The sequence below is a fragment of the Leucoraja erinacea genome, chromosome 8, assembly GCF_028641065.1.
Source record: "Leucoraja erinacea ecotype New England chromosome 8, Leri_hhj_1, whole genome shotgun sequence".
In the NCBI taxonomy this organism is placed as follows: Eukaryota; Metazoa; Chordata; class Chondrichthyes; order Rajiformes; family Rajidae; genus Leucoraja; species Leucoraja erinaceus.
The window spans coordinates 60,909,945-60,922,148 of NC_073384.1; the positions used below are offsets into that span (position 1 = coordinate 60,909,945).

The 12,204-nt window shown below is 39.3% G+C and overlaps 1 protein-coding gene across 13 annotated transcripts in view; it reads right to left on the reverse strand.

The window, feature by feature from the left end:
• nrxn1a (neurexin 1a) overlaps positions 1-12,204 on the reverse strand; it is a 1,388,176-nt gene that overhangs the window by 572,174 nt on the left and 803,798 nt on the right. For all 13 annotated transcript variants that reach the window (XM_055639808.1, XM_055639806.1, XM_055639818.1 and 10 more), the window contains 2 exons: positions 10,365-10,746; positions 9,829-10,019 (listed from right to left, as the gene is read on the reverse strand). In XM_055639808.1, coding sequence (XP_055495783.1) covers positions 9,829-10,019; positions 10,365-10,746 — 573 coding nt within the window. The remainder of the gene's footprint in view (positions 1-9,828; positions 10,020-10,364; positions 10,747-12,204) is intronic.

Below are 12,204 nucleotides of genomic sequence, written 5' to 3' on the forward strand. Positions count from 1 at the left end.
TAAACTCCATTGCTGTAGAGTCCAATGGTCTTAGTCTTACGTGGGAAAACTAACCTCAGTCTTACGTGGGAAAATTAATGCCAGATGAGACCAGATGCAGTATGTGTGAGACTCCATTGACTTCAAATGGAATTGGATGCAACTATAGCGCACAGTGGCATTTTGATCAATTATGTAAGCAGTCATTTTATTATGTGTGATTCATCTTACTTCAATCAAAATATCGCAACTTGCTCTGTATATTACAATATACTTTAAGCTACATCTGCATCTGCCAGAGTTTTCTTTTTTATCTGTTTCATTAAATGCCACACATTCTGTTAGCAGCAAAGGTTCCCAGTGTGGGAAGTGGTTTGTATTCACAAAGCAATAGCAAATGAGCTCTTGCACTGATTTCCATTTTTTTTTTCAGATCACTGAAAGAATGGCTGACCATAAATTAAAAATAAATGTTAATGACCAAATGAAAGATTAAAAATGCTGTAAAAAGTTATTATGTGTAAACTGGTTAATAACAAATAGACAATGTGTTTTCCATCAAGCTCCTTTTTCGACAGGATGGAATTGAGAAATTGCTCTGCTGTTGAGAAATCATATAACCATATAACAATTACAGCACGGAAACAGGCCATCTCGGCCCTACAAGTCCATGCCGAACAAATTTGTTTCCCCTTAGTCCCACCTGCCTGCACTCGTACCATAACCATCCATTCCCTTCTCATCCATATGCCTATCCAATTTATTTTTAAATGATACCAATGAACCTGCCTCCACCACTTCCACTGGGAGCTCATTCCACACCGCCACCACTCTCTGCGTAAAGAAGTTCCCCCTCATATTACCCCTAAACTTCTGTCCCTTAAGATCTGGATGGATCTGGATCTGGATGGAAAGTCGTTCTGGATTTGGATGCATTGAATCTAGAACCAACTTTAATTAAACAAAATGACATAGAAAAACTGAGATGGTTTTAGATGTAATTTATCTTTAAAATCTCTTGGCTTTTTGGCATATTGCAAACTTCTCCATCCAGATTATGCTAACATTTGGAGTGAAAATTAACAAAAGAACTAAGTTTGAAGAAGGGTCGCAACCCAAAACATCACCCATTCCTTTTATCTAGATATCCTGCCTGTTCCGCTGAGTTGCTCCAGCATTTTGTGTCTATCTTCAGTGTAAACCAGCATCTGCAGTTCTACCTTACACAAAGATTCAATTCTTTATTCCTTATTCAAGTTGATGATAACCCTCATGGAGACGTGATTTAAAATAAACATACATGTGGTTTATTTTGACAAAATATGTTTATGGATTAAGAGGGGCAGCTTACTGGTATGCATACTCCATTTGTTAGTTCGGACCAGAAAGCTAATTGATCATGAAAATGGAAAGATTTGGGGACACAACAGACTTATGTCCATGGCACATCCTGGAAATTATCTACTACAGCATGACATTTTTCACACCAGCAATGCCTGTAATAATGGCCAGTAATAATTGCTACCTTGATCAAATGCTTCCCTTTTCCATTGCTTGAATCAAATAATTTGAATACAATTGCTGATGCATTTATTGTGCTTTTCCTTAAATGCTTTTTAATTTCAGTTACATTATTGGTGGCAAATATATTCAACTCAATAAATGAAATATTTATAAATTAATTGTGGATTATCTCAGATTCTGACAAACCTGTTCAAGAAGCATTATCAAAGTGAGTCAACAGATGTTTGTAACCGAGTCAGATGATCCCCATGTTTAGACTACACTATCGGGTTAATTTTCTAAGACCCACCAGTAATTTTTTGTGTATTAATCTTAAATTATTTTCTTTAAAAGTTGATATTTATTGATTTATCTTCTTATTTAGCACGTGATAGTCGAGTTATACTATGTTAGCACCATAGTCAGTTGGAAATCTCCAGGAAAATCAAATCAACCAAAACATCGTATTTATTTAGGGCCATTTTCCTTTGTTAGGCATTATATGATTCTAGCAACTAAGAAATCATTGCTTTCCACAAAATGTGGGGGAAGGAACTGTAGATGCTGGTTTAAATCAAAGATAGACACAAAATGCTGGAATAACTCAGCAGGACAGGCAGCGAATGGGTGACGTTTTTCTCAATCAGTTCCCCACGTAGAGAGAGCGAATGGGTGACGTTTTGGGTCAAAACCCTTCATCAGACCTATTTCCACATAATAATGAATACTAAAAGTTACCAATCCAATTCATGAGTTTATTTGTAATATTAATTATCAGTGGAGCATTTGGTCTTAGCATCTGAACAAAGATAAAATAGTGCTGCTGTTTAAAATGTTGGGAACTGATTGAGAGAAATGCAGAAGAAGAAGAATCCTGTTTCAAGTGTCACAGTGTGCGGAAAGGACAAGAATTCCAATAGCCTTTAGAAAACAAGTGAATTTCATTTCAATTACAGTCAGCCTTTGCCAAGCCTGGGAGGGCTAAAGTCACTGAAGGGTGAGGAATATTTATCTGCAGGATAATGTTTTCAGCTTACTCTTTCTGAAATAGCTATGCAGGAAATGAGAGCAACAAAAAAACATTCATTTCAAAAGACTTCCAATTTGCTATGGAGGATATTACAGCAGCAGGTTCCTTGATTGAAGGTGACATAACATGCATGTAATTCGCTGTGCAGCAGGTTCTTGTTTAGTAATTTCTCTCAGGTTTAGCAGGTAGTTGCAGCAATACCTACAAATATGATTGGTGGCTGCCACCAATCAAGTTTTCATGGCAGATGTTTACTCAATGTGCCCCCATTTTGGCAGGAAACAGACACATGATTTATCTATTCATATGACATTCCCGAACATCTTCTTTACCTACCAAATGCCTTCCAGAAATATATGGCAGGAATGACTAAGCATAATCAATATTGCCAGGTTGTGGTCATATTATTGCTGTTATTCTTCGAAGATACAGAGGATCGAGGTAAAATTTTGCTTGTTCAAGAAATAGTCAACTTTCAACCCCTTTCATATAACATATTAAAAAAATAACATTGAACAATCCAAATACATCCCCAAAGGCTTTAAACTAGAATGGTTGGGGCAAGGGACTCAAATAGAGAAAGCTAGTAGACAGAATGGGAGGCAGGAAGCAGAAAAGGGAAGCACTCGGGCACAAGAGGAGAAAGAAAAAAAAGGAAATAAACAGAGAATAAGAGGCGGGGGGTTTGTTAAATGTGAATATTTTAATGCTAGGAGCATTGTAAGAAAGGTGGATGAGCTTAGAGTCTGGATAGACACCTGGAAGTATGATGTTGTGGCGATCAGTGAAACATGGTTGCAGGAGGGCTGTGATTGGAAACTAAATATTCCAGGATTTCGTTGCTTCAGTTGTGATAGAATTGGAGGGGCAAGAGGTGGAGGTGTTGCATTGCTTATCAGGGAAGATATTACAGCAGTGCTTTGGCAGGATAGATTGGAGGGCTCATCTAGGGAGGCTACTTGGGTGGAACTGAGAAGTGGGAAAGGGGTAGCAACACTTATAGGGATGTATTATAGACCGCCAAATGGGGATAGAGAATTGGAAGAGCAAATATGTAAGGAGATAGCAGATATTAGTAATAAACACAAAGTAGTGATTATGGGAGATTTCAACTTTCCACACATAGACTGGGAAACACATTCTGTAAATGGGCTGGATGGTTTGGAGTATGTAAAATGTGCGCAGGATAGTTTTTTGCAGCAATAGAGGTACCTACTAGGGGAGGGGCAGTGTTGGACCTCCTGTTAGGAAATGAGACGGGACAGGTGGCGGAGGTATGCGTTGGGGAGCACTTCGGGTCCAGTGATCACAATACCATTAGTTTCAATATAATTATGGAGAGGGTCAGAACTGGACCCTTTTTGATTGGAGAAAGGCTAACTTTGATGAGATGCAAAATGATTTAAAAGGAGTGGACTGGGACATTTTGTTTTATGGGAAGGATATAGAAGAGAAATTGAGGACATTTAAAAGGGGAAATTTTAAGAGTACATAATCTTTATGTTCCTGTTCGGTTGAAAGAAAACAGTAAAAAGTGGAAAGAGCCCTGGTTTTCAAGGGAAATTTGACATCTTGTTCGGAAAAAGAGGGAGATCTACAATAATTATAGGCAGCATGAAGTAAATGAGGTGCTTGAGGAGTATAAGGAATGTAAAACAAATCTTAAGAAATAAATTAGAAACGCTAAAAGAAGACATGAGGTTGCTTTGGCAAGTAAGGTGAAAGTAAATCCAAAGGGTTTCTACTGCTGTATTAATAGCAAAAGGAAAACGAGGGATAAAATTGGTCCATTGGAGAGCCAGAGTGGACAGCTATCTGCAGAGCCAAAAGAGATGGGGGAGATATTGAACAATTTATTTTCGTCGGTATTCACCAAGGAGAAGGATATTGAATTATGTGAGGTAATGGAAACTAGTAGAGTAGCTATGGATACTATGAGTTTCAAAGTAAAAGAAGTACTGACACTTTTGAAAAATATAAAAGTGGATAAGTCTCCAGGTCTTGACAGGATATTCCCTAGGACATTGAGGGAAGTTAGTGTAGAAATAACCGGGGCTATGACAGAAATATTTCAAATGTCATTAGAAACGGGAATAGTCCCCGAGGATTGGCGTACTGCGCATGTTGTTCCATTGTTTAAAAAGGGTTCTAAGAGTAAACCTAGAAATTATAGGCCTGTTAGTTTGACTTCAGTGGTGGGCAAATTAATGGAAAAGATACTTAGAAATAAATATCTATAAGCATCTGGATAAACAGGGTCTGATTAGGAACAGTCAGCATGGATTTGTGCCTGGAAGGTCATGTTTGACTAATCTTGGATTTTTTGAAGAGGTTACTAAGGAAATTGACGAGGGTAAAGCAGTGGATGTTGTCTATATGGACTTTAGTAAGGCCTTTGACAAGGTTTCTCATGGAAAGTTGGTTAAGAAGGTTCAACTGTTGGGTATAAATGCAGGAGTAGCAAGATGGATTCAACAGTGGCTGAATAGGAGAAGCCAGAGGGTAATGGTGGATGGTTGTTTGTCTGGTTGGAGGCAGGTGACTAGTGGGGTGCCTCAGGGATCGGTGTTGGGTCCTTTGTTGTTTGTCATGTACATCAATGATTTGGATGAAGGTGTGGTAAATTGGATTAGTGAGTATGCAGATGATACCAAAATAGGGAGTGTTGTGGGTAATGAAGATGATTTCCAAAGTCTACAGAGTGATTTAGGCCATTTGGAAGAATGGGCTAAAAGATGGCAGATGGAGTTTAATGCTGATAAATGTGAGGTGCTACACCTTGGCAGGACAAATCAAAATAGGACGTACATGGTAAATGGCAGGGAATTGAAGAATACAGTTGAACAGCGGGATCTGGGAATAACTGTGCATAGTTCCTTGAAGGTGGAATCTCATATGGATAGGGTGGTAAAGAAAGCTTTTGGTATGCTAGCCTTTATAAATCAGAGCATTGAGTATAGAAGCTGGGATGTAATGTTAAAATTGTACAAGGCATTGGTGAGACCAAATCTGGAGTATGGTGTACAATTTTGGTCGCCCAATTATAGGAAGGATGTCAACAAAATAGAGAGAGTACAGAGGAGATTTGCTAGAATGTTGCCTGGGTTTTAACAACTAAGTTACAGAGAAAGGTTGAATAAGTTAGGTCTTTATTCTCTGGAGTGCAGAAGGTTAAGGGGGGACTTGTTAGAGGTCTTTAAAATGATGAGAGGAATAGACAGAGTTGATGTGGATCAACTTTTCCCTTTGAGAATAGGGAAGATTCAAACAAGAGGACATGACTTCAGAATTAAGGGACAGAAGTTTAGGGGTAACATGAGGGGAAACTTCTTTACTCAGAGAGTGGTAGCGGTGTGGAATGAGCTTCCAGTGGAAGTGGTGGAGGCAGGTTCGTTGGTATCATTTAAAAATAAATTGAATAGGCATATGGATGAGAAGGGAATGGAGGGTTATGGTATGAGTGCAGGCAGGTGGGACTAAGGGAAAAAAGTTGTTCGGCACGGACTGTAGGGCCGAGATGGCCTGTTTCCGTGCTGTAATTGTTATATGGTTATATGATTAAAAACTTTAGTTACACAACACCAAACTAGGTCATTCAGCCCAACATGACCATGCTGACCATCACGTACCTGTCCATACCAATCCCATTTCCCGCACACTTATATTGCTTAAATGTTGAAAATCATTTTCCACAAATCTCCTCTAATCCTCTCACCCCTGACCATAAAACCTTTAACCCCATGTTATCAACACATTTGCCACAGTGAAAAGTTTCCTCCCATATATATTTTATATCTGTGATCCATTAATCCAGCTCGGACCTAACCACTCCTTACTCATATATTCTATGTCCTGGCAACTATCTTAAATGCCTTATTCAGTGCCTTACCTATCTAATTTTCCACCTTCAAGGATCCTTAATCTCATGTTCCCTCTATTCCCCAACATTTTCTCAGGACAAATATTCATTGTGTGTATACTAATCAAATTGCATCATCTCATACTTATCAGCATTAAAGTTTGCCCATTTTACCAACTGAGCAATGTCACCCTGTGACTACAATGATCACTACCAACATCACTCATTTTCATGTCAACTGCAAACTTATTAATCACATCTCCTTTTGTTCATGTCCAATTATCAATATTTTTTTAATAAATAGCAAGTGCTCCAGCCCAAATCCCCTGGCCACAGGCTTCCAATTACAAAATAAACCTTTGCTATTATCCTTTGCTTTTCCAACCAAGCCAATTATCAATTCCAATTTGCTAACTTGCTCCTGGATTCAACAGACTTTATTCTTTGGGAATAGTCATCAATGTGGATTGTAAAGGGGCCTTACTCAAATCTAACACCACTGCCCTCATTTAGGATTTTTTACCAACAAAACAATGCTCTTGATTAATCTTACCCCCAAAATTTTTCCATTAACATCCCTACCGCTTATGTTAGATTCAGAGGCTTGGTTTATTCCTGATGTCCCACTAATAAAGATCTAATCACAAGAAATATAGTTCCTTTCATAACCACCATGGTAAGGAAGAATAATGGAAGCCAACTGGTAGCATGGCGGAAAGTTAGATCTAAAGTACAGGTGAGGTTTTTGCAAGCAGCTGAGTGGAGGTTGAGTTGTAACAGCGATGGTGAAAGTTGCAGTTTGGAACAGCGATGGTGAAAGATGGACCCGTTGCAGTTTGCATACCGTCCGAACAGGTCCACGGACGATGCGGTCTCCCAGGTCTTGCACACCGCTCTCTCCCATCTGGACAGCCAGAAGGGGGGCTACGTGAGGATGCTGTTCATAGACTACAGTTCAGCCTTCAACACGATAGTCCCCACCAGACTGGCCGGGAAGCTACTGGAATTGGGGCTCAACACCTCCCTGTGTGCCTGGGTCCTGGACTTTCTCACCGCCAGGCCCCAGGTAGTCAAGATGGGAGGGAATACATCGAAGTCCCTCACCCTGAGCACAGGATCGCCCCAGGGTTGCGTCCTCAGCCCCCTATTGTACTCCCTGTACACACATGACTGTGTGGCTAGGTTCAGCTCCAATTCAATAATTAAGTTTGCTGATGACACTGTGGTGGTGGGCCTGATCTCAGACAATGATGAGAAGGCCTACCGGGAGGAGGTGGCTGATCTAGCACTCTGGTGCCAGGAGAAGAGCCTCCTCTTGAACATCAAAAAAACGAAGGAGCTGATCATGGACTTTAGGAGGGCACATCATCCGAGGACGTACACTCCATTGAGTATAAATGGGGATCCTGTGGATAGGGTGAACTGTTTTAAATATCTGGGAGTCCACATCTCTGAGGATATGACATGGTCATCACACGCCTCAGCACTGGTGAGTAAGGCAAGGCAGCGTCTTTACCACCTCAGGCAATTGAGGAAATTCAGAGTGTCTCCGAGGATCCTACAGTGCTTCTACGCAGCGGCGGTGGAAAGCATCTTGTCCGGGAACATTACCATCTGGTTCGGGAATTGCTCTGCCAAGGACAAGAAGGCTATGCAGAGAGTAGTGCGTTCGGCCGAACGCACTATGGGAACTTCACTCACCCCCCTGCAGGGACTATACAACAGGAGGTGCAACTCCAGAGCAAACAAAATCATGAGAGACCTCTTCCACCCCTGCAAAGGACTGTTCCAGCCGCTACGGTCAGGCAAACGCCTCTGTTGCCATGCAGTGAGAACGGAGAGGTTGAGAAGCAGTTTCTTCCCAGAGGCAATTCGGACTGTAAACGCCTTTCTCACCAGGGACTAACTCTACAGAACGTTTTTCCTTCTATTATTTATTATGTAAAAGAACATGTGTGTTATGATTGTGTTTATAATTTGTTTGGTTGTTTTGTTGTTCCGCGAGCATTGCCACTTTCATTTCACTGCACATCTCGTATGTGTATGTGACAAATAAACTTGACTTGACTTGACTTGACTTGAAAGACTGAAGCATCTGGTCCGAAGCTCAGCCTGGAGTCAAATTTGTTAATATGCAAGGCTCAATTTCAACACATATCACAGGAAAGATGGAACTTGGCAGAGAATGGAGATTGTAAAGGGGGCTAAGGCAATAAAATGTGATCTTCTCATTAAATGAAACAGTCATACACAAAGTAATTAATGAGTGTAGATGCTGCTGCATTGATATTATGACCAGGTCAGCAATTTTTGACCCCTGATTAACTGTTCTTATCAAGGTCGCTTCCAGCTCGCCCTTTTCTGTTCGGGAAATGTCCGCCTTAAACAATACCACCTCTCCCTACTCCCCTTCTGTGTTACAACCTTTCGCTTTGCTTAAGCATTTAGACAAGTACAAACCATATGTCCACAGCTTGGTATCCCAATTGGAGTGATAATGTGAAGTGTTTTGAAATGTTTATTATGTTTACTGCACTCAATAAACACCGGTTGTCAACATTATTTCTTCTGGCAGGCAGAGATGGTGGAGGGGTGGTGACAGAGTGACTAATACTTTGATTAAACATATGATTCCAGGCTACTTGCCTACTTCCTATGTATACAAGATTATATATTGTCTTTCTGCTGACTGGATATAGCACCAGCAAAAGTTTTTTGCTGTATTCGGTATACGTGACAATGCCCTAAACAAAACTAAACTTGAAGGGGGATTAAAAATATCTGAAAGCAACTTTTCTGAATGCACAGATTGTAAACAAAGTCCATGTGGCCCGTCACATTCCATAACCAACCCCAACACACTTAAATGTAGAGCACAGGCTAAAGGGCCTGCCCCAATTTCACAACGTAATTCACAACCTTTTTTACTCGTGGACATTTTTCATCATGATAGAAAAAACTTGATGCCACAAGTACCTACGACTAGCATCACGGCTTGCTACGACCTACCTCCGACCTCCTACAACCATGCTGCGAGCACGAGTCAAGGGCAAACTCGGCAGAGGTCGTGAAAGTGGGACAGGCCCTTAATCCACTTTCTTTCATTCATTACAACATTCTATTCACAGGTCCTTTATTGATAGCCTTGCATTTTTTTCCCCATCATATCGTTACCATGGATTCTGGGACAACCTCCATAAACTCAAGCCAATTTCTTTACGCCTGAATCCAACTTTGGTGTGAAAAATTTCAGATCTCACTCATGCTAATTTTGACTTTGTAAATTCCACTTGCAACAATAAATTGAATAGTATAATCAAATAAAGGAGTGGTTATTCTGAAGAAAAATTGTAAATCTGAGTAACTATTGCAGATTAAATTAGAACAATGCAATTAGCATTTCCCTCAAGAAATCAAAACAAAAATTACTTTGTAATGGAAAGAAGGAAATGTTTACCTTTGAGATCCAGATTTCTGGCTCCAACTGTATTTTGAGTGATGAGCTTGGAGTTGATCTTCACAGTGTGCAAGTTGTTTGTGTCCCTTGAAATTAGCACATTATGCCACTTATTGTCATTCAGCAGTTTGTCAGAGTTCCCCTTAATGAGGGATGGGCCAGTGCCTAAATCAAATACATAGTGTAAGTACCTGTGGGGAAGGGAAAAATAAACAAGTTAGTGTTCAACTCATTAATACTGGAAGAGTATACATTCATTTTAGTATTATGACCCAGTTAAATATCCTTTTCAAAAGCAAACTAAAAAACAGTATTCTTTCAGATCTATATTATCATCAAGATTTTACACATAGGCCACTTTTGTTTTACATACCACATGCAGGAACAATGTTGGCACAGATTTAAAGTATGCTGAATTTTAGTTTTAGAGAACATAATTAAAGATATGTGTAAAACATTCAAGAATAGTTATCAAAAATACTCGGAAACAATTTTGGATTTTGCGCATTAAAAAAAATTCAAATGCTGCATCATACCCTTTAACAAGTTCTATTACAATGAAGTCATTGCCGTCTCCACTATTGAAGAGTATCAGGCCATCTGCTGACGTAGTCTTGAATTGGAAGAACAGATGCATGGAGGTGTAGGCTTGCAATGTGGACAGTGCAACATAGCTGGATTTCGTCTTGAAGGTCACAGGATCAGCAATGATACTTTTTAAACCAAATCTGGCATTGAGTTCGCAGTAGTCAATATCACCATTTTTGCACAGGTCTATATAAGGCATCCCATTAAACATTAGACTCTGTAAGTGGCCGATGAAATTTGAAGGGACATTTGACATGTATCTCCTTTCTGTCACTATGCCCGTTTCAATATTGTGAAACTCCAGCCGAGTGTGATCTCCTGTCATTTGATCTAAGATAAAAAGAATAAAATATAAAGTATACTATTGCTAATAGTAAATAAATGCCTTTATAATAAACATGTTAAAAATATAATGAACACCATTTTGTGAATATTCAATCCTCTTCATATTATTCTAACCATTTGTCCCCTTCTTATTTCATTCCATTGGGTTTTCACATATCTTTTCCTCATATTTGGTTTATTTTATAGATGTTCATGCATTAATAATATTTCTACATTAACAAAATGGAAGCAGGTTTTCTCATATTTCAGGGCAGCCATGGTGGCGATAATGTAGAGTTTTTGCCTTGCAGCGCTTGCAGCGCCGAAGACCCGGGTTCAATCCCAACTACGTGTGCTGTCTGTAAGGTGTTTGTACGCTCTCCCCGTGACCGTGTGGCTTTTCTCCGAGATCTTCGGTTTTCTCCCACACTCCAAAGACATACAAGTTTCTAGCTTAATTGGCTTGGGTTTGTATATTTGGTATGTGTAAATGATACTTAGTGTGTGTAGGCTTGTGCTAATGTGCATGGATCACTGGTCAGTGCAGACTCGGTGGGCCAAAGGGCCCGTTTCCACGCTGTATCTCTAAACTAAATGCTCTTTTTTATTTATCATGTAAGATGTGACATTATCCAGTAGGTGGTGGTATGTATATACATTTGCAGCAGACCATGGAAAAACATTTCTAACATTTTCCACAGCATATGAAAAATACACTTATTTTTCACCATTATATCTAACAGAGGTGTAAGTGTTTGGTCATTCATTCGTCAAGTGTTTATTATAACATTCCTGACTCAGATGGGAACAATAGATTCAATACACATTGTATTATCTTATTCTTTTCACATTATGTTTCATTCCGCTGAAAAGATCACAATCCAATTCATTGAACCAACAACATATTATTGACTGTAATTGAGAAGTAATTAACAAAGTCCTACAGAATAAAGGATTCCATGAGTCAGCAACATTTCTTTTGAACTTTAACCTGTTGTAAAAGCAATAGATTTGTGCTACCGAATGTACCAACAATCAAATTGGGAATGATTGATTGTTCTTCTTTAATACTGCATCAATTTGCTATCAATCTGAAATGAAAACTGATCTTCATTGTGGTGAGCACCATAATTTGCTTTATTTTTAATACATATACCTGCCTATGCCGAGAAATGTTAAGGTTGTAGATAAACAGTAAGAGAGAAAATGAGTGTTATGCATTTTCAAACAACACCATATCAGATTTTTGTGTAGCTGTTAGTTTTAAATCAGGATTTAATCTTTTGATCAATTTAAAAACAAAAGTTAAACACTCTGATCTCACTACTGTCTATTTCGATGGGGGTGAAAAAGATGTGACAGAAAAACAGGGAACCATAATGGATTCTGGCTAAATGGTGAGACTTGTTGAACACTGAACTTATCTGTGCAGAACAAACAGAACCTTCAGTCACACAGAACCTC